Source organism: Schistocerca americana, chromosome 1 (assembly GCF_021461395.2).
Source record: "Schistocerca americana isolate TAMUIC-IGC-003095 chromosome 1, iqSchAmer2.1, whole genome shotgun sequence".
NCBI classification, from domain to species: Eukaryota; Metazoa; Arthropoda; class Insecta; order Orthoptera; family Acrididae; genus Schistocerca; species Schistocerca americana.
The window spans coordinates 144,801,880-144,818,925 of record NC_060119.1 but is presented as its reverse complement, the minus strand read 5'-3'; the positions used below and the strand labels follow the sequence as shown (position 1 = coordinate 144,818,925).

At 39.7% G+C, this 17,046-nt stretch overlaps 1 protein-coding gene across 1 annotated transcript in view; it reads right to left on the bottom strand.

The window, feature by feature from the left end:
• The window catches only part of LOC124620822 (GTPase Era, mitochondrial), a 41,874-nt gene extending 36,285 nt beyond the window's left edge, over positions 1-5,589 (bottom strand). Inside the window, exons 1-2 of the mRNA XM_047147096.1 lie at positions 5,158-5,589; positions 4,248-4,372 (exon numbers count right to left, since the gene is read on the bottom strand). Of these exons, the coding sequence (XP_047003052.1) occupies positions 4,248-4,372; positions 5,158-5,406 (374 nt within the window). The 5' untranslated portion in view covers positions 5,407-5,589. The remainder of the gene's footprint in view (positions 1-4,247; positions 4,373-5,157) is intronic.
• Positions 5,590-17,046: the final 11,457 nt, after the last annotated feature.

Below are 17,046 nucleotides of genomic sequence, written 5' to 3'. Positions count from 1 at the left end.
AAACTGCGACTGTGGAACAAAAACAAGAAATAGAACATGAATACCATTGTGTATGTGCCATACCTTTCACCGATGGAAGTGCTTTAAAATAAAGCCAAACGCGCCGTGTGTATGTAAAACTTTTATTACAGTCGCGAAAGACGGAATATTTCTCAATATTACATACGACACCTATGTGGTACTTAAATTAAATGAGATATTGTTATACAGTAAATATTATATGAAATTTAGGTATCTTGTCCACATTTCATTCTCAACATTGTCGCAACTAAAATCGACCATACGGAAAGTATACGCTATGGACTTTTACTTCTGCAAACTCTTCAAAATTTCGTGCAATGGTTTACTACATTTAATGCTGCACATCAAAACAAAATTAAGTCATTTATGGGGGGAAGGTATCAGGCAAGAAGACGTGTAAAAATCAAATTTTTTGCCAAATAGTTTTTGTGAAATCGAATGATAAGTGTGTCAAAGCAGTGGTAACACCATGTGTCTGCAGAGGCGAGAAGTGCAGTGATGACAAAATCGCGCACAGCGCGGAATGCGGGGAGTATGTGTCTGCAGCAGCGAAAAAGTTAATGAAGAGGCAAAGCACTAGAAATTTCATTCAAACGAATAAAATTCGTGAAGTAAGGCACTCCAATATTGTTTTTAAATAAAGAAAATATTAGGCACCGCGCATGGTTTGAACTCATAACCTTTCACTTGGCAGCCCAACACTTTAACCGTTCCACTACCTCAGCTCATTGAACAGTGTATCTCCATAAGGACTCTTAACACCTCACGCAACTACTGACAAACACTGTTGGTATGACTATGAATTACTCACGCTTCGTCGAAGTACAATAGGAAATAAACAATTACCGCTGTTCTTTATTGCGAAAAAGCAGCTCGTGAGATTGAAACAAACACCTTTCCTTGCTATCGCCTGAATTAGGAGGCTTATTGCTTGTTTGGTTTAATTAATTCGAAAAATGGCTCTGAGCACTATGAGACTAAACATCGGTGTCATCAGTCCCCTAGAACTTTGAACTAATTAAACCTAACTAACCTAAGGACATCACACACATCCATGCCCGAGGCAGGATTCGAACCTGCAACCGTAGCAGTCGCGCGGTTCCGGACTGAGCGCCTAGAACCGCTAGACCACTGCGGCCGGCGTTTAATTAATTAATAGAATATGAAGCAATTGGTATAAAGAATGCTTTTTCCAAACTTTCTGTAAAAGAAAGTCTGCTATCAAGACATTGCTTTTGTTCTATTACTTTATTTATGACTGAACATTTCTAAAACTGAAGACACTCGTCCGTGCTCTGCACTGCTGTCGAGATCTGGCAACGTCGTTCTCTGTTCATTGGCTGACTGTGTTTTGTGACGTCAGATGCGCAGAACGAACCTAAACTCGGCCGCCAAGATATATGACGCGCACTTTAGATGCTTAAGGAGACACATGAACACCGCCTTTCAAATACTTTTGAAAACGCTGGCAAAAGTGAAACTGGTTGATAGTTTAATCCCATCTCTTTATCCCACATCTTGTAAAGAGGCTTAACTTCTGCATATTTTAGCCAGTCTGGAAATGTTCCGCTGACAAGAGACTGATTACCAAATAAGTTAAGACTGAAGTCAACTCAGATGAGCACTGTTTAATTCTCTGATATGTTATCATAACCACCAGAATACTTTGATTTTAAGGTTTTTATGATGGATTTGCATAACAGACTTGCCTATAGAGTTTTTATTATCTGCAGCATAGACTTCTACCTGTGGGTTTATAGCCCATCTTGAGAAATCATTTCTGGCCACACAGAACCTTAAATTCCACACCTGGTTCATGTTTACTTATGATATCATTACAATTTGGACTCAGAGTGAGGATATCCTGGCCCTATGTGGCTCTGTGAGCCAGTTTCCTGAATGCTGACTTCCACTCACAAATGTATCTATTTAGAGTGCATAAAAATTTCCAAACAACCCCAATAGCTCTGCTTCAACATTTGACAACTATTCAACACTGAAAAGTCCCTCCTATACAGCCTGCTCACCCATAAACACAACAGTTTCAGTGACTAATATACGCTCTGCAAGTGGGTTTGAGGTCTTGCTGAGGCATTTGCAGACTTAAATTACACTCCCAGCTCTGTTCAGAAACATGTCCTCCGTGACGTAGCCTATGCATACCTAACACTCTCCAAACATCTGTTGATCAGCCACAAGAAAGCATCCTCTTCATAAGTACCATTCAGGACTAAACAACTAAATCCCGTTTTCCACCATGGCTTCGACAACATACCGTTTTGCCCTAAAATAAAAAAAATATCTTCCCCCACAATCCTTCTAACTCCTTTGCAAGTTTGTACACTGTTTCCAAATACCTGCCCCATGGGTCATATTCCTGAGGAAGTTACAGGTGCAAAGCCGGATCCACACAAGTGCTCATTACCTATTCCAGACCTATCACTGGAATTTCCTAACCGATCGAAGGTAGCTCTACCTTAGGTATGCAGTTACATTATACGCCAATTTTTCTGTAACCACTGCATAACATTCTATATGGGTATGACTATGAACAAACTATCTGCCTAGATGAATAGCCACAGCTAGACTGCATATTAAGGTGGATTGGACCTTCCACTTACTGAGTGTGGTGCACAACATAATGTGATTGACTTCAACAAGCTGCTACAATACATACTATTTGGATTCTATCTCAGAACTACAGTTTTTTTTAATTACAAAGGCAAAAATTTGGATCAATGGAAGCGTCCGATTCCATTCATCTACTTTGACCTGTGACGTAAGGGTGTCGTGGAGTGTGACGTCATTGCGGCGTGGAGGTTATGAGTTGCTTGTGTTTGTAGAAGTCATCTTGTTGTGTTTGATGGTGCCCTCTAGTGGTGTGTGTGTGTGTGTGTGTGTGTGTGTGTGTGTGTGTGTGTGTATGTGTGTGTGTGTGTGTGTGTGTGTGTGTGTGTGTGTGTGAGCACGCGCGCGCGTCCGCGTGCTGAGTGAAATGTTTTGTATTGGGATCATCTGAGCCTTGGTGCTGGATGAGTCATTAGCAGTGTTTGTAGTTCCAAACGTGAACTTTAGAAGTTTTTTCAGTTAGTTGTCAGTTAATTTTGTTTTTGTTTAGCTGTTTGGAATTTTTGTTAGGTGTTATTGGTTTGCTGTTTGTGGTGTGGTAAGATGTTTAATTTATTTGTGGCTTCTGTTGTTAGCTATGGATATGACGACGAAATATAGCAGCGCTATGTTGTGGTTAGAAATTGGGGAGAACATATTGTCCGTCATTAAATTCATCCAATAACTTCAAATGATTGCTGAGATTGTGAGAGAAATGACTGATTCCAATTATCATAGTTGTAGTTGTTGGTTTTGGTGTTTGTTAGTGTCAGCTGTGGTTGAGCTATATATGTCAAGGGAAGTGTCACATTCCTGTACATTTTGTTGGTGTAGTGGAATGTTGTAAATTTTTTTTTTTTTTTTTGGTTGAGGGATCATGGAGTGTTGTTTTTGCTATTATATTTAGAGCTCGTCCCCACCCTGAACCCCCCCCCCCCCCCCCCCCCGGTTTCCCACGTTGATTGCATATTTGGAGGGAGATGTTATTGCCGTATTTATATGTATTTTTGTGTTAGTTGCCGTGTGCATTTAGTGACATCATAGGTGCAATATTGTAGAGCTTAGAATAGCCATTTCCGCCATATTGATGACATAATGGTTCAAAGCAGGCAGGTGGAATCGAACACTTCTGTAATCCCTAAAATTCTTTCCATGACTTATTCTCTGTTCCCATCAACTCCTAATGTCAATCTGCATAGTCTTTATCCACATTCACCTCCTACCTCCCCACCCCCTTTCTCTATTTCTACTACTGGGTTCTGCCTTCCCCCTTGTAGTTTCCTAGCCTGCCCCAATATGTTCTACCCAGGTGCCCACTTTACTACACCCCTCCCCCCATGTCCAACACTCAGCCCTCTCTTTCCTCATCTTCCAATCCCCCACCAACTACACAAGCTGCTATTGTTGATTGATACTCCAGTTAAGCTCCACTATCAGGAGCTCTCTCTCTCTCTCTCTCTCTCTCTCTCTCTCTCTCTCTCTCTCTCTCTCTCTCTGTGTGTGTGTGTATGTGTGTGTGTGTGTGTGTGTGTGTGTGTGTGTGTGTGTGTGTGTTTTACTTAACGTTCTATTAGCATAACATTCTTTTAGCATTATTATTCATGCAAAAACACACTAACCTTTGCATCTCTGTAGCTGTAACCAATCCAGGTGTATCAAGAAATATTATTTGAGTGGTGTCTTGAATTGATACAGCCCGAGCACGGCATCTTGTCGTGTGCACTTTCTTGGATACAGGACACAGCTGCATGGAAAAAATGTATTTAAAAAAATTCATACAACGCTACAAAAAATACTGACTGCTAAGTGTCACATTATATATTTTTGGTTTCATCCATTAATGGTCCCTTTGAACAAACAAAAATAAGCCTTAGTCAGTTTTAAAATGGCAACAGGATCCACATCCAAAACCATTTTTCTGAATAACAATCTGCTGCACTGGCCGATGCTGGTTGTATTAGAAAATTCTTTTATTTTGCATTCATCACTACTTTGCAGCGATTGTCTTCACAACTCTAGCAGCAGTGAAGCATTTGATTGCGCAACCTCAGCGGATTAATCTCAAAATTGACTTGGAATCTTTTACTTCTGTATAATTACAGTTAACTGACTACAAACTAGTTATTCGATTCAATGTCTGTCACAGTTTGATTCATACAATGGTTAACAACAAAAAATACCAAAAGTCATGGTAAAATAAAAAATAATGATAAAAGAAACAAAAATTTTACAGCTATATGCTCAGAGTCGGATAATTGGGTAAGATCAAGAGTGAAGAACGATCAGCTGCATGTAACAATAACAAAGTGAGTACCTCAGTTTTAACACTTAAACTCGAAGCAAAATGAATTTAAAATACAAAGATGTGCTTGTTCTATTGCCTATCAAGGTAATTTTAGCAAAAAGACCAAAAATGCAAGCTAACTCTGAGAAGACAAAACAGAAAAGAAATAACATCACTGATCACTTTCGAATTAATTCTGGAAACACAAACTCAACGACTCGATAATTAGCACCGGTAAAACTTACCATTCTGCCAGTCAACTGATTGATTAAACTGCTTTTACCAGCATTGGGTGCACCGATTATAGCAACTTTCACTAATTTCGTTTCTTGACACTTGTCGTGTGAAGAATCTTCTAAATGTCTTGACTCTTGAAACACTGTAGTCGAAGCCGCAGCATTTTCAGAAAACTGTCTTTTAACACTTTGCGTTAACTTAAATACCGTTTTTAAGGCACGAGTTACCCTTGCACAATTTACTTGTCCGCTTAACATTGCAATAACTTTTGCACACTATAAAAATTCCCAAGTTTTCGACGTGGAAACTATAAAACCTCACTCGTTTCTAAGTAATAAATGTTGCCACGAACATAACCCACACATTTTCTTTGATAATACTACGTTTCTGCTTTTCCATGCTACCATGTTTACAAACAAACCAAAGGTGTAAAACAATAACAATCGCGACACTCCGTATCCTTTTCGTTAACCGCAGCAACAGCAGCGCCCAAAGCGCCTAGCAAGCGACACTTCTGAATAAGTTATTGGATGAGTACGAATACTAGCGTTTACATTGATCTGTAACATAGCTTTCACGACAGGGAATCTATATAGTGACATAAAAATCGTCAACAACTACAAAATGACACCACATTTTTAGGTTCCTAAGGACCCTGGAAGGTACGATACTGTACATTACAGGACAGGCTATTTACGATTATCTTGTCACGGACACAGTTATTTACCGAAAAATGTCGTTTACCTTTAATAATAAAAAATTGCTAATAAACACCGGAAGATATGACCTTTTACAGAAAGACGTTGTACATCTACCCAAGAAAATGTAGATTTGTTCACTGCACTTTCAGCCAGATCAGTGATTTTGGGACATAGAAATCCTATATGGAATGTAATGTCTATAATATTTAATGGATGAAATAAGCCACCACAGCTGTAGCTTAAGCGGAAACGCCACACTTAGTTAGTTAGGTAGTTACTTTCATGTTCCATTGATCATTTTGCATGATAAATTGTCGTGACGTTCAACGAGTCATTTTACATTAATATTTCAAATTAATTTTTACATCTATTTGTAATCTAAACATCACCATATAATTTTTCCCCCGAAATGAAAACAAGATATACAGATTGAGTTAGAAATTCCACAGAATGGAAGGAGTTGTCTAAGACAAACTTCTTCAATTTATTTTCAAATAAATCGTCAAAAGCAATAAAACTGTTTCCCAACACAGAAGAAACAAATTCCACAATTGTTGCTAAATTTGAGCCATAAACGGTTAGACTCGTGAAAACATCCGCTTTTGAAGCAGAAGTAATTTCGTTTACAAAATTACTTGTGTATTAGAAAGCTGAATGAAGTGTAAGAATGGACGAATCACTAGACCCCACAAAACATGTTTAAATGTCAAGGATAGTGCCTCTCATAATAACAACAGACAATGGAAATATAGGCTTCATGTGCTTGAAATAAATGTTTACATTCTCCTGCTTTCAGCGGAGTAAACAGCAAATACTCACATATTCAGAAGTATTTTATTTGTGCATAAGTTATAGCTTAGGTAATTGAATCAGTGTGATTCGGTTGCTTTTGCATGTATTTCACGATAATTTATGTCTCCTGGTAATTTATTAGCGCATGGAACACACAGTTAATCAATATTTCGTTGATTAAGTTGAAAATAGTTAAAACGAATATTATCCTTATGACACTTGTGACTGACTACTTTCTCACCGACTGGAGCGCTAGTGTCGCTCTAGCCGTCAAAAGGTAACAACCTTCGCACCTGAAAATGTCATGGCTGGGTTTTTTAGACTGTGGTATTACAGGCCATATATGACCAATGTGTTGTATTGCTCTGTAGCGACTGCTACTCACGTCGGCTGCTGTGACCGCACACGTTACTTCTGTTTGCCCCATCCATAGATTATATTGTGTCGGGAATTCAGTGACTGCACGGCAACAAATGAATGGCGTAAACCGCTATTCTCAGTGCGTGTTTGAATATTTATTAAGTACCGGTAACTCTATACAACGAAAATATACCCATCAGCTCGTTGCTCATTAGATGTAGCAAGATGGCCGACAGTATAAAAGTACTGCGTGTGTCTCTGTGGAATACCATAAACTAGGTAGTAAAAAAAAAAACCTTTATAAACTGTAAAGAGGAGCTACTGAAGCTAAAAGAATTTCTATCCAGCCAGCAAGCAACAATCAGTGCTCTAAAAATGAATGTAAATAAATGGAAAGAACAGTGAAACTTGAATGCCTAAAAGCTTTTGAAGTGCTTTCCGATGTGGATTCAACAAGCACGATGGTAAAAGTCGAAAAATTGGACAGCATTCTCAAAAAGTAAATAAGCCATTGCTCGTTGAAACTAGGAAAAAATTACCGAAAAGATGTGATTAAAATATCGAAAACAAGTGCACAAAACAGTAATGACATGAATAACTTTGCAACCTATGAAACTAGATTAAAAGTGGATTTCAACAAAGTTGGAAAGTGAGAAAAATTCATAATATGTAGAACGTACAAACAATACTAGTCAAAATAGGTGCAAAACTCCAAGTACCCAAATTAAAAAATATATATAAAAAAACAAAACAAAAACGTGAAATACGAAGGAATCTGTTAGTTCGCTGTCACAGCCATGAAATTTCTGCAACATTGATGAAAATGTATATTTTCGACGTGTCTGGTTTTGTAAAGACAGGGGCTCCATTAAGTGAAATAACGAACTTGACCAAATTAACTGAAGTTCTATTTTGAAAAAGGGCAATTTTGTCATGTTGCTGGGAAGATCACATGACATTTGTAAAAATGAGATGTACAAGACCACCTCACAAGAATACAAATGTACTCATTGTAATTATCTCGCATCGCCATTATTTACCATCCTGGTCATGTGTGAACTACCATCTGAGGGTTGGATCACTCATTTCCAACGACCTCTAACTAGGCTGGCTTAGGTTCCCCCTGATGTTAGATCAGTATTTGCTATCTACCCACCCCCTGTGCTGTGTACACTGTTAGAAGGGGGTTCCTACACTTTGTGAACCATACACGTTGTGCATCTACTTTATTTTGTCTGCAAGAATTTTTCTGTTTTTGTTAATCAGCGTCCTTGGATTACTCCATTGTGCGTTTTTCATCATCAGCCATTCGCAACCTCGCCTCGCCTTGGTGATCGTTGTCACAGTTGTCTCACCTTTGCCTGTTGCTGTTGTCACCACCACATGGGCATGGACATCGCTCCTGTCATCCCTGTCAGCTGGGAGACATTTCATTGATGCTCACTTGCTCATCATCCACAACTTTGCCTCAGCCTGTCATCTTCGGCAGTGCTTCAGTGACCATCCATATTTCTCAATGCCGATCACTGTCATCTGTCATCATGGATCATCCCACCATGTCATTTATCTATACCTACCTATCTAATGCTGCCCCTGTTAGTAAATGGAGCAAGTCCTCTCAGTCACAACCCCACATCTAATCTCCCCTACTAAAAAATCGTCTCCCACCCCAACCACAACACATACATCTGTCCTTTCCCACATCTCCATTCAATTTCTCTTTCAGCTGGGACTCAGCAGCCACCACATCTACCCTTTTCATGTTCATAACAACTCGCAGAACAACAGTAGCAATCCGTAACGTCACAATCATTCCATCGGCCGCATAACACCAACCAACACAAACCACGCTGAAAGACCTGCACTACTCATAGGTAAAACTCAACAACAATCTGTCCCACCACCCCACATCCCACAACCATTCTTTCATCCAACAGCAATTAAAAAACTAACAAAATGCCAAACCAGTGACACTTCTCCCAGTCACATACCCTAAAAACCCCAAACCTGTTGTAACAAAACTCCTCCATCTGCAACATCTTCCCTACCATTCATACCATCACCCTCTCCAACCTGGATGAAAATTCCTCAAATCCAAACCCCTCACTCTGTAAGTTAAAAAGTATATCCCTAACCTCTGTATCCAACATATCATGCTGAGGACGGCCTCAATCCCTGTACCTCAACTTCTGTATGGGCCTCCTCTCCAAAATAACCTACATTACCTTTGATCTAAAAACAGCACTTGCATCTCACACCAACACACTCCAGCCCAAAAACTCAAACCTATCCATCACCCTCCCACCCTCATTGCTATAATCACCAAGGTGGACCTCAAGAATACCGATGAGGAAGTGGAATCTGAATTGGACGTCCAGCCAACTGAAGAAGTCCAAAAAGCCGAACTCATCAATAACAATCTTAATCTTACTTACCTCATCTGTTATTTACCGAATCTGCCTGCACCATAGATCATCTCTTTAACGAGGGGGGCCTGATATATCACTGCCACCTAAAAATTGAACATTCTGAATCCCATCTTTAATCTTACCACTGCCAGAAATGTCTCTGCTACAATGATCTCACTGCTGACTGAAACAACCAATAGTCCTCACTGTGAAGCTTTTCATATCCTTCAACGACCTTGCTTCCCCTTCTATCTACAATCACTCCCAGCCCACCTCTTCTGCAAAATGCTGAGCCCTGACCTACTAAACCAGAGCTCACAGTCCTGATCCATCCGAACTGATAATCCTATCTATACCTACAATTCTATCCTCTGCCCCCCCCCCCCCAAATTGCTCTGAAGATGTTATAAATTTCAAGATGATTGTATCCACACACCCTCCAATAAATCCCCACTGCTGCTCACTCCATCTTCCAGCTCTACACCCAAGCTTCTACTCCCCCACCCAGGTCCACTCACTCGACTCCCCAGTTTAAACCTCCTCTATTCCTCATGCATAGAAACCATCCATATTCCATGTCTTGGCACAACAGCACTCCAATGTATAACTCCATAACATCTGTTCTTTCACTAGAAATAAACCCCTTGTTATTATACCCTTTTATTTTAGCTTTTTGTTGGGAGTAATCCAGTCTCTGTCTTGCCCTATAGTTCTTACCCTCTACAGCTCCTTCTACTACCATTGAGGTTATTCCCTAATGTCTCAGCTCATGTCCTTCATCCTGTTCCTTCTTTTTGTCAGTGTTTGCCATTTGTTCCTTTCTTTGCTGATTCTGCTGGGAACTTCCTCATTCCTTACCTTATTTGTCCACCGACTTTTCAACATTTTCCTGTAGGACCATATCTCAAACGCTCCAGTCTTCTTCTGTTTTAGTTTTCCCACTCTCCATGATTCACTGCCATACAATGCTGTACTCAATACATACATTCTGAATAATTTCTTCCACAAATTAAGGTCTATGTTTGATACTAGTAGACTTCTCTTGGCTAGGAATACCTTTTTGCTTGTGCTAGTCAGCTTATTATGTCCTCCTTGCCCCATCCATCATGGGTTAATTTGCTGCCCAGGTAGCAGAATTCTTTAACTTCATCTGCTTCCTCAGATCTGATGTTAAGTTGCTTGCTGTTGCCTTTTCTGCCACTTCTCATTACTTTCATCTTTCTGCAGTTTATTCTCAGTTCATATCCTGTACTTATTAGATTGTTCATCCTATTCACCATATTATATTATTATTCTTTCTTCATACTCACTGAGGATAGCAAGTCATCAGCGAATTTTGTCATCGATATCCTTCCACCTTGAACTCTAATCCCAGTCTTGAACCTTCCTTTTATTTCTGCCATTGCTTCTTTGATGTGTAAGTTGAACAATAGTGGTGAAAGATTGAATCTGTGTCTTACACCATTTTTACCTCCTTATTCTTCATCTTCCAATCATATTGTTGCCTCTTCTTCTTGTACATACCGTGTATTAGCTGTCTTTCCCTACAGCTTTCTCCTATTTTTCTCGAAATTTTGAACATGTTGCACCTTCTCAAATTGTCCAACCCTTTTCGCAGGTCGTTAAATTATATGAGCATGTCCTGGTTTTTCTTTTGTCTCGCTTCTTTTACCAAGCACGACGTCAGAACTGCCTCTCTGGCGCGTTTACCTTTGCTAAAGTCAAAAAATGGTTCAAATGGCTCTGAGCACTATGGGACTTAACATCTTGGGTCATCAGTCCCCTAGAACTTAGAACTACTTAAACCTAACTAATCTAAGGACATCACACACATCCATGCCCGAGGCAGGATTCGAACCTGCGACCGTAGCGGTCGCGCGGTTCCAGACTGAAGCACCTAGAACCGCTCGCCACACCGACAGGCTGCTAAAGTCAAACTGATCATTGCCTAACATATCCTCAATTTTCTTTTCCTTTCTTCTGTATATTTTCTCTGTTAGTAACTTGGATGCATGAACTGTTAGCTGATTGTGCGATAGTTCTTGCACTTACCTGCTCTTGCTATCTCCAGAACTGTGTGGATGATCTTTTTTCTGAAAATCTGATAGTACATCACCAGTCTCATTGATTCTACTTACTAGGTTTAATAGTCATATGATTGCCTCCTCCAGCAATGATCTACCCCATCTGCCTTATTTCATCTTACGTCTTTCTGAGCTCTTTTTAATTCTGGTTCTAATACTGAATCCCCTTTGCTTCATTATCAACTCCAATTTTTTTCTTCTGTCACGTTATCAGACCTCCTAGAGGCCTTCAGTGTACTCTTTCTGCTGCCGGCCGGTGTGGCCGTGCGGTTACAGGCGCTTTAGTCTGGAACCTCGTGACCGCTACGGTCGCAGGTTCGAATCCTGCCGCGGGCATGGATGAGTGTGCTGTCCTTAGGTTAGTTAGGTTCAAGTAGTTCTAAGTTCTAGGCGACTGATGACCTCAGAAGTTAAGTCGCATAGTGCTCAGAGCCATTTCAACCATTTTTTTGTACTGTTTCTGCCTACCCACTTTCTCCTTTGCATTTAACAGTTGAATTCTCATTACACTCTAAATGTCAGCACTTTTGCGTTTAATTTCACCAAAGGTTGTTTTAACATTTCTACATGCTACGTCAGTACTCTCGATGATTATTTCTTGTTCGATTTCTTCACATCTTTCCTGCACCCATTTCGCCTTGGCTGCCCTGCGCTTCCCATTTATTTCATTTGTAAGGGATTTACATTGATTTATTCCTTTCTTTCTATGTACTTTTTTCCTTCCTTTTTTCATGATCAGTTGGAGTATTTCTTCTGCTAACCAAGGTTTCTTGACAGTTACATTCCTTGTGCCTGTGTTTGTTTGCCCAGCATCTGTGATGGCCCTTTTTAGAGAAGGTCACTGCTCTTCAATTAAACTGCCTACTCTATTTCTTATTGCAATATCAACATCCTTAGTGAATGTCAAACATGACTTGCCATTCCTCAGTATTTCAGAATCCCATTTCCTCCACATTGATTCGTCTGGACGATTCTATTAAACTTCAGTCCACTCTCCATCATTACTAATTTGTGATTTGAGTCTATGCCTGCACCTGGGTATACCTTACAATTCAATATCTGATTTCAGAATCTCTGTTTGACCATAATGTAATCCAGCTGGAATTTTCCCGTGTGTCCAGGTCTTTACCAAGTTTAACTCCTCCTCTTAGGACTGCTGAACAGCGGAGTCACTATTAACATCTGAAATTTACTTCAGAACTCTATTAATTCTTTCTTCTGTCTCATTCCTACTGCCAAGCCCATATTCCCCCCCCCCCCCCCATAACTCTTTCTTCTGTTCCATCCCCCACAGCTTTGTTCCAATCCCCCATTATTATTAGATTTTCATCTCCATTTATGTGCTGGATTACTCGTTCAACATCTTCATATACTTTCTCTGTCTCTTCATCTCCTGCTTGCCATGTTGGCATGTATATCTGAAATATCATTGATAGCATTAGTTTGCTACCGAATCTGATTAGAACATTCCTGTCACTAAACTTTTCTCAGTACAAAATCCCTGCATTCTTTTTAAATGAGACCTTCCTCCAAACTTATCATATCATCTGCACAGATAATGCCTGGCCAGTGGTGGTGGTGCAATCGGCCACCAAATCACATCCCTAGTCGACCACAACCCTTATATAATAGTCTCGCAGAACACCTTGTTCTTATCTCTTCTTCAAAACCTTAACCTTACCTATACCACCCATGCCCTATGACTTTTTCACCCATATCGACCATATCTTTTCCACCTATGTTGTTGTCACTGACCTCAACATCCAGAGCAGATCCCCTGCAGAACTCTAGCAGTGAGCTCAGTTTACAGACCTCCTCCAAAGGGATATTATCCCCATTCTCCTGCACACCTTTTCTGAGAGTAACACTTCAGATACCATCTTAGCTTCTTCCAACTTTCTTTGACTACTCACTGCAGCAGTCCTAGACCCAATTGGAAGTCTTCACCTTCCTGTCCTTCTCAGCATCCTCATCCCAGTGCACTCCATCCCAATCTTCATCCTACAGTTATACACAACTACTCCTGTACCAACTGGAATGCCTACCAGGAATCCATAGATATCCAAATATGAAGCCACCAGCTAACTTCCCAGCAACTTCATAATATTATTCATGTCGTGTCCTACCTGCAACAGACTTTGTCAGATATAATATTCATCCACATTCCTACTAAGACCATATATTTTCACCACTCCCCCCCCCCCCCCCCACAACACACAAGCCATACTCCTCTTCTGAGAAACTGCTCCTTCCTACTTACTAGTGATTGGTCATATACTCATAAACCACTGAAAAATACAAAAATACACCGGGAACTTATCCAAAGCTAATAACATAGCTTGGCTGGTGCCAGACATGCATCAGACTCAGTTCTGCCCTCCCCGTTAACTCTTCCAAGTATTAGAAAGCATTCCATTGACTTGATAGCAGTAATACTCTCCCTCACTACCTGGTCCTCCATAACATCCAAAGAGAAAAGCCGAGCACTATGTATTATTTCTCCTTGACCTCTTCTCTGTTCCTGATGACCCTGATTTTGACTACTTATTATTCCCTACAGTCCATGAATGCACACATACTTCTGATCCATCCCTGGCTCCCAGGTTCCACTATTTGGACAACAAAACACAAATGGAAATAAATACACTTACTGCAGTACATGGCATAAAACAATTCCTTCACGAAAAGTGTGATACTTTTTCTGGTCACCACTGCATTACCTATCGACACCTGAAAGAATGCCCCATCTCCTTTCTCGCCAACCTTGCATCCCTTTAAAACACAATCTTCACCACAGGCTACTATCCTTAACTGTGAAAAACTCCCAAAATCCTACCTTTTCCCAAACTGCACAAACCCCCTACCAATATTTTCTCTTACCACTCAATAAGCCTCACCTGAGTATTAAGCAAGGTCTTTGAATCAATCCTTTCCTAACACATCCATCAACACCTGAGCCAACGCCACCACCCCCTATTAACCAGTGTGGCAGTCCCTCCAAATCCTTGAATTTCATGTACTTTGCCTTGCTTCCCCCCCCTCCCCCCTCCACCACATTCATCCTCTGCCATCTCATCGAATTTCCACGCCACCTCATCGACATCAAACACCTCTCATAAACTACAGTATCTCCAGTGGATTCCAATAAATCCATTGCTCTCCCTGTGATCACAAATCCCAATATGCTGCCACACATTTACAAACATGTACCACCATCCCTACACCAGGACACAGTATCCTATCCTGATGCAACTTCAACCAGGTCCCTCACCCAGACAATGAAACCCACCTGATAATGGTCTTTCCTGCAACTACAATTCACCACCCATTCCACCCCGCATCAGGGCCCCTCCTCCTATCCTTTTTCCATCTCCATCTCCACCCACCCCTTCCCTTCTACTTATCATGGCCCTGCCCAGCCACCAAACCCATCTTATCTATCCATATTCCCACTATTCATTCTAACACCCGCCTTCATTTTCATAGACATCTTCCAATAGCCTTGTCTTTACACTTATCCCCTTCCTCTCTACACAACCCATCCATTGTTTTCCTCCCCTGCAAACATGTTTCCGAAAATACACTCCAGATTTTTAGTGAAGGTGCTCTCCCCCTTTATAGTTTATGTCACTGTCCTTCTAAGCATGTTTTAATTATCTATTTACATTTTCTTTTATCTTTACTTGTTAGTCTTTTGGATTTTAATTTTTTTAAGAAACACAGAAAAACGATGTTGTATATTATGTAACTAATGTTATTTAGTTCGTCTTCTTAAGATTTTAAAAATGTTTTAATTTTGCATCCTTCAATTACGTTGCTGTGTCTTCATTTATACTGTAATTCTCTTGGCTGATTAGTTATAGGTGAAGATGTGGATAAAGGAATAAGCGGCAAACAATCATAAAGTAGGTCTACAAAGTGTTTTGTGTAAGTTGCAAAGGCATCATTCAGACTGTGCCATCCCCATGGCGTTACTGTGAAACTTTACGAAACTAGTGTGACGATATAAAAACAATTGTAATAACGAAAATATTGATAAAAGTCATAAAGACGATGTGTTGTGATTATTGCAGTGAAATATTTTAAAATAATATAGAAAAAGAACAATGAAAATTACTATTAATAAGAAAACTATGTATTTCAAGGATAATCTGTGAACAAAGATAAAAATGAATAGACAGTCCTCTAACGAGGAAGGAAGAGAAAAAACTAACTACTCTTAGTTTTGTTCTTGATTGTAGAAGGGCGACATTGACGATTCGTGATGAGAATGGCATGTGTTTGTTACTAAAATTGTAAGAAAAGCATTCTTATGATAATAATCGTTAATTCTATAAATGTGTTAACTTGTGTTTTCCTTTCAATAATGTAGGGAAAGGCATCCCATAATCATTACTGAAGAATTTGCAATTTTCATATTTTGAGCTGATTTTGTTTCAAAGACGCCATTACGGGCAAGCACATAATTTTATGTTTTTCATTACGCCACACAGCTTAAAAATAGGAACTCACTCGCTGCTTAAGTGTTTCACTTGAAAGTAAATTAATATTTCGTTGCAGAAACAGTTTTTGTGTTAGCCTGGACCAGTCAGCGCAGATCAGGTCTCACACGATTCACTACATAAAAAGTAATTGTAATTGAAATGTAAATAGAAAATAGCTTTCAAATAATTTTAATCAGTTCTATAGCAAGATTTCAATGTAAACCTCACAGAAAGCCCAGAGTCTCTTTTCATTAACAGAACAATGAAGCTGGTCGGATTTTAATGTGCGTGACATTTAGGTTTGCTACATTTCATGTGAAATACGTTAAACACAAAAATGCTAGACTGCTTAAACTCGCAGTTGAAAAGAAACTAACATTACTCGCACAACAATCAAAGCCTTTCACGTAACCGTCAAGATTTTGGTGCACTTTAACACAGCATTTCAGCTTCCTGTTGCAGAGCGGCACTTCGCGTCTGCAAACGACGAAAGGTACGTGAAACATAATATTCCAATAACGACAGGCCCCCAGAAATCTAAAGTGTCTGAGGTCAAGGCGCTCAAGAAAAAGATAATTTCTTCTTATTGAAAATAGTAAAGCTCCATTAAGGTGGCTTTAATGGTGTTACACTTTCTAATTTGCAATCTTTCATATCAGAGAACATCATTACGTTTAGTAGAATTGAGTATTCTGCATTTACAACTGTATTTACCATTGATACTGAGAATAAGTCATCTTAATTATTTCTTGTACTACACGAACATTGACAATAACATCATACATTTCAGATATTAGTACAAGAAGCAAATTAACAAGTGGTTTAAACCGAAAAGGACAGAAGCAAGCAATCAGATCGTAAGTCAAGTGCTAATTTCCATGTAGCTTAAACCAAAAGGACAGGGATGAATGAAACACAACTTTTACAAGCTCGAGAAGGAAATTCACCTATTGATGGTCACCAGCAAGCAGAAGCCACACGCACCAAAGGTTTTTTGGGGTGAAGAGCAGCTATAATAAAGTGGAAATTGGAAACATCTACTGAAGAAAGTTAGAATCCCACATCTAG